Source organism: Battus philenor, unplaced genomic scaffold, assembly GCF_028537555.1.
Source record: "Battus philenor isolate CCGP_79_NKW_IND1 unplaced genomic scaffold, ilBatPhil1.0.hap1 SCAF_7, whole genome shotgun sequence".
Taxonomy (NCBI): domain Eukaryota; kingdom Metazoa; phylum Arthropoda; class Insecta; order Lepidoptera; family Papilionidae; genus Battus; species Battus philenor.
The window spans coordinates 11,455,421-11,467,818 of record NW_027181737.1 but is presented as its reverse complement, the minus strand read 5'-3'; the positions used below and the strand labels follow the sequence as shown (position 1 = coordinate 11,467,818).

Sequence of the window (12,398 nt, the reverse complement as noted above, 5' to 3'; positions counted from 1 at the left end):
CAGTTTGTTTAAAGAGGATGGATATGAAATGTCTTGAAAGATTCTAACATATACAATAAATAGGTGATATATATTATATATCTTCGTATATTTATCTACTACCATTTATATATATGATATTGAAATTTTAATGTACATTAAAGCGTTTGTTTTCTTAACTTTATTAAATAGAATGGAATTATTTTCAATAAAAATGACACTATAAAATTAAAAAAGAGAATTCGTGTGTTAATTAATTTTTATTATAAATTCTCAATTTAATATGACAGGGCTCTCGTTATTAGCATTTATCTTTTTCTTTTATCTATGAAAATGCGATCGGCGTTAATAAATGTAGTCGAACAGAATTGTAGGCATCAGTGTCAGTGGCTTGCAAGGCAGCGCGCGGACTGCCGTTTCGTACAAACCGGTCGCATTTCCGAACGCTGCATTCGTTGGCGGGAAAGTATCGTATTTCATTTCCTCCTTTATTTATTTGCAATTACAATGAGTTTGGAAGAAAGGAATAGAAAAGTAGCCGAGACCTTTGAGAAGTTTAAAATAGATCAATGGGGCAAAGACGGTGCCGTTAAGGTTAGTTGTACTATTTAAGTGTAATGTTTTAAATTTAATAACATACGACATAAATATTATATAAAAATATATGTTATATATAATATATTAATATAATAAACCCGTTACGCCTAAATTACGCCTTGAACAAGTTAACAAATATATATGTATACTAGCTGATCCCGCAAACTTTATTTTGCAAAAAAAAATTAAAGTTTTTAATTAACAAATGTAAGATAAGGGTTGATCGTAGAGGGGTGAAAATTTAGGTTTGTATGTATTTTTGTATGCTGTATCATAATAAAATAAAAACCAAAAAAATTGTCTAAAAAATTAAAAATAAAATTTAGGGGTGGACCACCCTTATCACTTAGAGGTATGGAAAATAAAGAAGATAGTAGCCGATTCCCAGACATACTGAATACGCATGTAAAATTTGATAAAAATCGGTCAAGCCGTTTCGGAGGAGTTCAAGTTCGAACACCGTGACACGAGAATTTTATATATTAGAAGATATCACAAGATATTTTTAAGCGATTATTTGCTTTCTTAATTTGATTTTACTTCTTTAATTTATTTTTTGTTTTATGATATTACTTGTTTTACCTACCTTTATTATTTACCTATGCGCCTCCTAACGGCTATCTGGTAGAGAATGCCTTCGGCAGTTCGCCGTTATAAATATGTGTAAAAAGTATTTTAAATACATAAATAAACTGGCTCTTCTCAGAAGTTCACCATTTCCTGTCAGTCGTAACTTACAGAGTGCTATACTGATCTTTTCATAATGGTAAATAAATGTTTCAAAAGTGTATGTAAATGCCTACTTAAATAAAGACATTTTGAATTTGTATTAATAGGGTGTAAAGTTGTACTGTTCTGATCAGAGGTAGCCCAGCGGTAAAGGACTGAGATTTGCGATCGTAGGTAGCGGGATCGAATATATAATTCATTTGTTCGTGTGCATTAATTGTATAAGATTGCCACTACTCACAAAAAACTTTTCAAAGGATGGGGCAGCAGCGTCCTCTGCTTATTACATACATCACTTCGACTATAGCATATCCCTCCTGTACATATTTTCTCGCCGCAGTGGGTGTCAATGGGCTGATAGGAAAGCGGTACTTTAATAGTAAATGTCTGCATTTAATGATTGCGTGTTTTACAGTAGAGTAGTTACACTTTCACTTGTTTATATTTTTTTACGATACAATCTATTAATAGATTCTCGATTCGTGTGTAAATTTAATTTTGGAATTTTGTTTTTAACCGTTAATGTATTACAAATAGTATTTTTTATCTGTGCCCAGTAACAGGTTATTTCTTACTACGGCCACAGGGGGCTCAATACTAAGCCATAAACTTCTCAATATAAAACCTCGTTTGTATATTCAAATTAGAAATAAAAAATAAATCTTAATAAATGTAATTTCTAAAGATGCTCATGTATGAAATATTGCAAAATTTTATACTAGGTAAACGATCACAAAATTGATGTAAATACTTTTTTTTGACGCTTGTACAAGTCAGAATTCGTACCTACAGGCCAATGAGTTAAGTAAAGCGTCTAACCACGAGGCATTAGATGCCTAAGGTAATGTTTATAAAATATTACACCGGTAATGATTGTTTCAGATAAAAAAAAACATATAGACGTTTTATTAAATGTGTTATATATTTTTTAAAAGTCATCTAACAGACACTTTAAGCGGGGCGCTTATTATTATTTTTTTTAAATCTTTTCAACCAATATTTTTAAATTTTTTCAATATATAACTTGATGTTGTAATCTCCAATGGTGCATATCGTTATGTGGTTGCCTGTTAATAAATTAAAAGACATACGTGTAATGTTTTAAAAAAAACTTTTTTATCTGTATAAATTGGGTTTTATATATTAAACTCACGATCGCGGACCGCAATAATATTCTCTGTATAACAATCAATACTCATAAAGCAGTAGCCTTGTATCTAATACAGCTGTTAAAATTTAGTATGTCCGTTTTGCTGCGTGTAACAATATGAATCAATATCCAAAGGTCATAAAGAGACCCAATACAGTTTTCATATCAGAGATTATTACAGTTAAAACATCGATACTCTGATCTGTTTGAGGATAAGGTTGTATTTATTTAATTTCTTCATCATCATCATTAAAATGACGTCCTCTGCTGGACACTATTATTTCCAGCAAGAGAGGTTGAAAGCGGCTTGCATTCACTGCAGTTGTCAAGGCTGTCTGCCCATCTTCTGAGTGTTCTCTACGTGCTATATGACGCTCACCGCTGGGCATAGGCTTCTACCGTAGATTTCCAACAAGACAGGTCGAAAGTGACCTGCACTCATTACCGTTTTTATGGTTGCCCAACTTGGGGGTGTTCTTTACGTTAACTTTTTACGTTACTCTGTGACGTCCACAGCTGGACATAGGCTTCCATCCTAGATTTAAAACAAGATAGGTTAAAAGCGACCGACATTTAGCGCCTACTGACAACTAAAACAAAGTCATTTGTTCACCGTGGTCTCCACTCACCTTAGGCCCCAGCGGCTAGCAGTTCTGAGCCCTGTGTCTTGTCTACTTTCGCTTCAATTTGACAACCGGCTAGCCTTATGGTGATATAGTTGGCCTTATGGTGATATAGTAAAAAAATTTCCTTCGATAGATATTGTATAAAACACTCTAATACATGGTAAAACCTGTTTCTTAAGAAGTTCTCTACTTATTCCATCAGAATCCGAAGTCAAAGGCTTATATTATGACGCAAGTAGTTATGGTATGAGTTGCAAAATAAAGTTCGTATTTTGTATGTATGTTTATATCGAATGCACAAATAATTTTCCAGGTATTTATCTAGAGTATATATCAAATAAAAGATAACGCTTTTGCAACTATTACACTTTGTATTACATAATATTTAACTTTCGCGTGGGTAAGATTGCTGTATAACGTCTACAAAAATGATTTTAAGTCACTTTTGAGATATAAAAAAAAATACAGCAGAATGATAATTTTAGCCATAAGACGTCCACTGTTGGACTTAGGCCTCTGTTATGACAAAGCGCAGCGCTGTGAAAACGAGTGCAGCGTAGTCATGTGAAAATCTCTGGATTTTAAATGACTGCGCTGCGCCTGCCGATCCGTGGGGTCTATTACAGAAACCAAAGGTCCTAGTGGTCACGTGTTACGCGTGCTAAGTGGCCTGCCCACTGGCACTACAAATTAACGTTTCCCTGGGCAATGACGCATATTTTCCATCGTATACGGATCTTCTCATTCCTGATTCGATCTCGTAGAGAAAACTCAAACGTAACCGAATCCGTGGCTCGTTAAACAACTGTAAGCTTGCTATTCCTATCGCCACATTGTTTTAGATATTATGTAATAGTTTATCGCTTATGTAAGTGTAACTATTCTATAATTTCGTTCAATAATCCAATAGCTACCGATCGAACTGGGATTCGGCCTTCTCGGGCATCTTCGAAACAAAATGCTTTATACGTTTCGAGTGATTGCTTGGACAGATCTCATAAAGACTCCTTGTTAATTACCTTGAAAACAGTATTTATTTCAATGAAATAATAAAATTTTCAGCGTTCCCTTGTGTTTGGCGTATACTTTCAGGAAATCTATATAAATAAAAATGAATATTTTAATGTGTCGCTAAGTTAAAAAATTGAAAAAGGATTTATTAATTCGCCTAGTTGTTAATATTTCTGTCAAGTCTCGATAAAGGTTATTATGAACAGAAAAATAGGAAAATACGTTGAAAATGATAAGAACAAAACTTTTACAAACCAAATATTTGTCAAAACCAAAAAAATACGTGTTAGGATGCAATCTTGAAAAATCGTGTAAAGTAAATCATTACGATGAAAATAATATGATATTTAATTCTTGCAGTGTAAAAAAAAAGCTTATTTTTGAGACGGTAATACGTAAATTGAAAAATAAAGTGACCGCTTTGATAACTTTTTGTTAATAAATTTTTGATGAGTGTTGACAGTAACAATACTTTTAGGGAAGCTAGTTATGAAATACAATCGTCCTATGTCACGTACAATATACATCGCCTCTACATAAGATAATTGAATAAACTGCGGTGGCTCTTGATGTTAGAAAGTATATATAAGTATTTTAAGGATTAGTTAACACTAGAATGATACACGAATAAGCCTCTTGTTAAAGAGATCAAGCATCAGTATCAAGAAACGTATTATCTATATCACATTATCAAAACAAAGACTTATTTTGTTAGTATATCACCGAGTAGATTATTGCGCCCCTATCTGATACATTTGATATTATATAAACGTATTACCGATATTTGTCGTGTAATAGAAGATAAAATAAATATACCTTTTATTTTGTTATTACAACATGAAAAAATAATGTAATCAACAACATTACGTTGCAATTTTTCAATGTCATCGATTGGGCCATTAGCAACAATTTCTAAGTTCCAAATGTTCGGTTTTTTGCAATGTTCTAGATATAATAGAATTTTCTTTATATCATGTCATTCGGATATTTTTATATGTTGTCATTGATTCCTTTTCTGGAATATTCCATTTCGTAGGGTAGACAATTTTTGAATACACTACGAAAACTTTGTCCTTACAGAGCTTAAGTTATCTATCGTAGTTATTTTTACAACGAATAGTTCTATGTAATTCACAAAAAAATATTTCTAAATCAGGAAATTTGTCTTTAAATTTAGACGACCGTTATTGGGTTTCATATATTGACATTTGTAATTGTGGTGGCAATTTTTAAATTAACACGTATGCTTTCGTCCTACCGGTAAGCCAAGCATACTATATTCGAGGCAAGCCAAAATTGGAAAACCAATTTTTTTTGAGATTTACGTTCTAAAGTATATTAAATACCATAATTTATACGTAAAATAAAAAAAAACTAGTGACGTATCGTCTAGTTTTAAGGATATAGCAAAAAGGTTAAAACCTTAAAGTTTTTATTGGATTCGAAAACCACGCCTGTGGGCAAGTGTCACGCGGCTCAGTTGTATGTGCATTATCTTTGATAATTGCATATGTTGCAAACGTTTCCACCACTCCAACACCAACCAACTTTATACACAACTTAGGGGAAACCCCCATCGTTTAAATGACTAATAACGGTAATATGGCGTTCAACAGTTAATGTAAAAAAAACGTAAACTATAAAAAAAATATCTGCGAATGCGCAGAATTCATAGATCGGAATTGTGCAATTGTAACCCATACTGAACGATTACATAGCTTATCGTTCCACGTCGTTTAACTTTCAGCCGTCGTTGTATTTATGTCGGCAATTTTTTTCGTTACCATTGTAAAACAATTTTATTTTATTTCAGTTTTAAATTAATTACAAAATACACAATATTAATCACAGTTTTAAGTTAAAATTTATTTGAAAAAGGCTAGTGAGTGCGTTATTAGGTTAAAAGGAAAACTGATAAGACAGAAGTTCATAAGTTCATCATTTTATATGCACTTGTAATTTTTGTCATTGACAATTAAAGTTTCCTTATTGGGCATTGCTTCACTGGGTTTTGGAACTGAAAGCGATTAGCCAAAACACTCGTCTTGTTGGCTTTTGTGCCAGTTGCATCATTTATTATACCAAATTGAAGACGCTATTGTCAGTGAATATTACACAATTGTTAGCTCTGATATTGTTATCAGCTCACATAAGTCTTCGTTTGCTTTGTAAATGTTTATGAAGGCTTTTAATTAACGTAGTAGTAATGCATTTTATAATAAGCTCTTTGTCTTTTATTATATTTGACATTATATAATATTTTGATCTTTTTGATGTAACTTTAATTATACATTTGTTTATTAACTGATTAAAACATTCCAAAATTTACGAATAACGAATTAAAAAATGGTTTGAAGTTGTAAAAAAGAAACTTCGTCTCTCTGATAGAAATTACTCCTTTTTCACTGAATTATTAATATCGTTTTTATATAAAATTAGTGTGGTTTAGCCAAAAAATATTTAAAAAAATATATATGTACTCCTTTAGTTCTTTTTATTTTATTATAATCTGCTTTACTTCTCATTTTAACAAAGAGTAAACGTAGTGTTTGTTTTCAATGAAATATTAATTAGACTTCGATATAGTTTCGCCGAAAAATCTTTAAAACTATGTACCTATATTGTTCTTTTCACTTTTCAACGGGAATTTGAAAACAGGAACATTTATAATTGTATAATTTTAATGTAAACAATGAATGTTAAGTAATTATTGCCTTCTTCAGTTTTGATGTATTAGAATAGAGAAGTAAGAAAGAAACGGAGAAAATAATCGCGTCTATAAACTAATTTAATATTAAAGAAAGTCTACACATGTATTATATCTTGTGTAAATGATATCACACCATGTCATTATCGATAAAAAATATCACTTCATTAATCTTAGCAAAGAAAATTGCAATAAAAGCAGTAAAATTTTTACTTTAAATCTTTGTATCTTATAGATATGGTTTTCCTCATTACATAATTAAAAAGGTGACATTGCACCTTTTTTTATTACGCAAAGATATAATTTGTGTACACGTGTACTGATATTTGGTAGAGTTCGATACAGAGATGGTATATCGTATACACACAAGAACACTTCTACCGATTCGTTTCCACCCCTTACGTGAAGAGAAAAAGTGGGTAGCATAGTTTAAATGACCGTAAACGATACGTCCATAACAGGCTGATTTAACTCGGACTAGGCAACTTCGGGACTGCCAAAGCCCCTATTACCAGCTTCTTAACGACCAATATAGTCCTTCCCATCGATATGAATATCAGCGACTCCAGGAATTAGTGTGCTTCTCCTTCTATTCCTAGTGTGAAAAATTGTCTAGAAGAAAGACTTACGACTACTTCTTCACTATTGTACTTGATTTTCTTTTCTAGTCTTACCTTCTTGATGTTCATAATAAAGTGTTTGCAGAAAATATTCTTCAATGTTTTAGGTTTTTTCAAGGTCGTCAATATGACCTTTGGAAAGAATACTTTCCGAGAGAACAGTGAATTAACAGTGGTAGTGGGGTTTGCATTGATTGCACGCGCGGCGGTGCACTTCATTGCACGACTACTGCTGTATAGAGGAAGTAGCTATATATTAGTCTCTTTCTTACTCAGAATACTTTCCAACGTTCAATATAGATAGTGAGCATCCAGAAGTCTTATTAAAACGTCCTCAGCGCAGATGCATTATAGCACTTTTAGGTGCCTGATTGATATTCAGAAAATTAATTTACGAGGGCAGCGGGTTATTCATACTTAAGAATATTACGACACAGGACTTCAGAATTGGCACACGATTCTACTATTAGAACTTAATCATGTTTGATCTACAGACGCGGGCTGGATGATAGGGCTTAAAGAAACTTTTTATCGTCTCTACCATCTTTTACTTAGTTATGAATCTCTATCCCTGGGGTTAAAAATAAGCTCACCCATATTTTCTACGTCGCAATTAGATTAGCCGAGAAACAAACAGGTGTGATAAACAAATAAAAACCATAAAGAAACGAAATGTGATAGATTTTTAAATCTTTTTGTATATGTGAATATAATACGAAAAATATTAAGAGAAGAAATAATAAATAAATATGTAATATTTTAAAATAAATTTCATAATGTAAAAGAAAGTAAAATGACTAAAATAAAGTCATACAAATTGCAATACCTGTAGAATTCTGTACAAAGAACGGAACATAAATAATGAAAAGAAATGAAAGAATATGTGAGGTATAAAAGAAGAAAGAATAGTAGATGTAGGTGACAGAATTCTGTGAAGAAATTATTACTGTTAAACATTATCCCTGTGTACCCAAGACAGGGTTTATGTGCCCCAGTCCAAGTCTTCGTTAACAGCTGTCTTCGACGTATTCTCGGTTTATACAGGCCTGAGAAAGACTCTAACGTAAATCTCTGGAAACGCTGCGGTGAGATGCTGATCGAGCAGCAGATCAAACGCCGAAAGTAGAACTGGATAGGCCACACGCTCCGGAGGGACCCTGATCACATGCCGAGGCAAGCCCTAGAATGGAATCCTCAAGGAAGCGAAGACGTGGCCGCCCAAAGCAAACCTGGCGGCGGACGATCACTGCAGAAGTAAAGGCAGTTGGAATGACGTGGAGCGAAGTAAAGCACGAGGTTCGAGACCACTCGGGATGGCGACGTACTGTGGACGCCCTCTGCCCCATCATAGGAATTAGTGAATGATAAATGATGACTCAACACAGGGGAAGTACGAAAGGCCTCCTATCAGGCGGCACAAAGAAAATAGAATAGGTTAGATAGGGTAGAATCATAGACATTAAAATACATTTTAAAAGGAATATATTGAAATAAATTTGGGAAAATCCAGACAAATACGAATTAAATGATTACAAGATTAGGTTTTGCTTATTCAACAGGATCATAATTACATGATAAATCGCCCCCACGTCATAAGTAATTATATCTTTACATTGATCCAAAACTGCTGTAAACAACATTACACCGCAATAAAATTATAGCACGTAATAGATTTTAAATTCGGGGAAAATTGTAGTTGATATATATTTTTGCTAACTTATAAACTATCAAAACCGGTGCATGAGTTATCACCGAAAGAAGAAATGAAACAAAAAAGAACCGGATATTCTTAGGAAGGTTGAGGAAAAATAAAGTCAATAATACGTTGTAAAGAATCCTGTATTCTAAAATAAGAAAAGAAAATCGTCTTTTATGGTAAACATACACGCTAAAGGACATACTTGTTTAGTGTCAACCTCTCCGCTATATATTTTAAACATTACAAATCTATGACTAGAATTAATCTTTTAATACAATTTTTCATTTGATCGCATATCAAATTATTTATATTCAATATTAACACTGGATTCTCTCGATTATTTTGACTTCTTTATAATTATTTCAGCTCTAGGACATCTAATGCTAAAGTCGTTTTTTGGTCCGTGGTATCACCTCCAGAATTTTTAGGCGGAGACCATCTGATTTGCGCGCTATTTAACCTGCCCAGTGCTAGTTCTGCTAATCTACAAGGCTACTTACACACATGATTCATCCGTATTTATAAGTGCCTATTACACCTATAAAGATATTTGTGTTTTCTTTTTTAAAAAATGGTAGTAAAAGTACAATCTAATGTCACCAGCTGGACGAGCCCTTCCCCAGAGACTCCGAATAGGACGAGTAGATAGCGGCCTCCATCCAACGTCCTCCAATCTTGACAAGGTCGTCTGTCCACCTTGTTGACCTTGTTTTAGTCACTGTTTATTAATAATTATTTATTTTTAAATTACTTTCGATCGTCTACCGATATACCCAATCCTGTTTCAAAATCTCGAACGTTGATCTCTGCAGGGCACTGTTAATATTTACTAAATACTAGTATTACTGCAAATAGTACAAAAATATTAAAAATTTATTTTATAATAATTTGTTTACACGTTAGTTATTTTTTCACAATGCAGTTACCATGACTGTAAAAAAATAGTTTACGATTTAAGTTAGGATGTAGTTTAAGAGACTTTCTAAACACTAACATGCAAACACGTAAGGATACAAAAATCTTATATATTATAGTACAAATAAAGGCATGGATGCTGTCTGTTCAGTCCGGGCAATTCTAAATGGACTAACACTAGTTTAACACTATCGGTTTTAGACAAACATTATGTATGTTACATATGGAGTATAGGAATTTTTAGGTAATATACGTATTTATTAAGTTTCAGTATTTATAGTTACAACACTTAATTCTTATAAATTTTATATTGTTGATTGAACAGGTTATATGATTTTATTTTTATTTTACTTTTATAGTATTGAACTATTTTTAGAATACAGAAAGTTAAAATAACCAATCCCCGGTACACAAGGTTTTAATTATATCGATTTCGTGTTCGGTGCAATTGGAATTGCAGTTAAATAGCTTTTATTTAATAAGGAAGAGGAAATATAACTTATTGTGTGGCAATCTATTTTTCGTTTAGAATAAACCTTCGTCAGGCCAAAGTCAATTATTAACGGTCTTTCGGGGTCATTGCGGTACTGTTATATTTTCATTATATTGTCTAATTATTTTTATTATAACAGTTTCCTTTTATGGTTATGGTTTTGTATTTTAAACTTGAAAAAGTTATCATTGTTAATTGTTATTTGAGAAATAGTGAGAATAACGGTTATTATTTTATAAGCAGGGATTAATTTAGGCATAGCATTTACACAGCTATTTATTTGTTATCTCTCCACTAACCTGAGTTGAATGGTAAAGAATTAAAGAAAGAGGTTTAAAGAATTATCAGGTTTAAAGAAACCTTGCAATGCATGATTCACCTATACGTACTAGATTCCTCTTCCTACCTGGCTTAAATTCGAATGATGCTGATTAGAATGCCCGTTCTAGTAATAAGCTGATGTTCTTCAGCAGGTTATAGAAATTTCACTGTTATTACTATTATACTTCTAGTCCTACCTCCACCGACCAAATTCATTATGGATTTATTACGAATCATTTCGTTTTTAATTAAGCTTTTAATTTCGTTTTTATTTCTCTGTTAATCCTCTATACCTAAATATCGAGATATTTTCGATGCAAAGCGCTGTCCATAATAAGCAAACGCTTCAACTATAAATAAATGTTGACGTAAAAACTTTTTAATTTTTTGTTGTATAACATAGTTAAATAGTAATATAACCTTTCGATAATTACTTAAAAAATCTTTATTTACAGTGTGCCCAAGTTGCGACTAATGTCGTGGAACAAAAACATCAAGTGTCGAGGGCGAAAAGAAGTAAAGCCCTCGGCAGTCGAGCCTTTCGCGGCAGTACGGTGTGGTTCACTGGACTGAGTGGTGCTGGGAAAACCAGCATAGCGTTCGCGCTCGAAGCCTATCTAGTCTCCAAAGGTTTGTGGTCTACTTTGTATGTTTACTTAGCAAAATCCCTTGTAGTTCTGCCGAAACTGCTGTACCGTGGCTTAGAAACGTGCGTGAAGTAACAGGATCGTTATTTTACTGCAGATACATTATAGAAGTATTTTGTAGGCCATTGGATTTGTTATAAGAATATAAAATTGTATTACGAAATTAATTACATTAAAATAGAATAAAATCCAAGACGAGATTTAGAAGTAAAATTGGCTTTTACTTAGCGTTTTTTAAAGAACAGTTTTAAAACCGTAATTAAGATCTAAGTGAAGAATTAGAAACTTCTGTTAGTTTAAATTGTATAGATCGTAAAAGTGTGGGAAATTCGAGCGTGAGAGACCGGAGAATAATTTTTGCAGACAATTTTTCTCTACATATTTTTAGCTTCCTTGCAGTGTTTATTACGTTTGCGAATTTAAATAGAATTAATTAAAATAATTAGGGAGTAGAAACCAGATAAGAATACAAATTAATAATTATTTATTGTTGTTGAATGTAACAAAATGGAAATGAGAGAGAGCTATGCTCGGAGTTTCGTTGCGAGATCGAATCAGAAATGAGGAGATTCGCTCAAAGGCCAAGGTCACTGACATAGCTCGAAGGGACATCTGATGCCGAAAGCTTCTCTTGTGGCGATTAGTAGCCGGCAGGCCGGGCTAGGCCCCCTACTATAGGAAGTTGCTAGATGCGTGAAGACCGATCATCGTGGTCATCTTAGCGGAAGGCCTATGCCTTGAAGAGGGCATTCGTCAACTAAAAAGAAAATTAGAAGAAACTTCATTTAATTCTCTTAATAAAACACTAAACACTTAAGTAATTTGAAACAATATATTGTTAATGTTATAGTGGTTTAGTTACAACAATAGGTTCTGTTTTGCCTTAAAACAATAATAGAAATTT

At 32.8% G+C, this 12,398-nt stretch overlaps 1 protein-coding gene across 1 annotated transcript in view; it reads left to right on the top strand.

Annotated features, from left to right (window-relative positions):
* The first annotated feature begins 376 nt into the window (after nucleotides 1-376).
* Nucleotides 377-12,398, top strand: part of Papss (PAPS synthetase) — a 28,415-nt gene continuing 16,393 nt past the window's right edge. Inside the window, exons 1-2 of the mRNA XM_068774779.1 lie at nucleotides 377-573; nucleotides 11,303-11,477. Of these exons, the coding sequence (XP_068630880.1) occupies nucleotides 487-573; nucleotides 11,303-11,477 (262 nt within the window). The 5' untranslated portion in view covers nucleotides 377-486. The remainder of the gene's footprint in view (nucleotides 574-11,302; nucleotides 11,478-12,398) is intronic.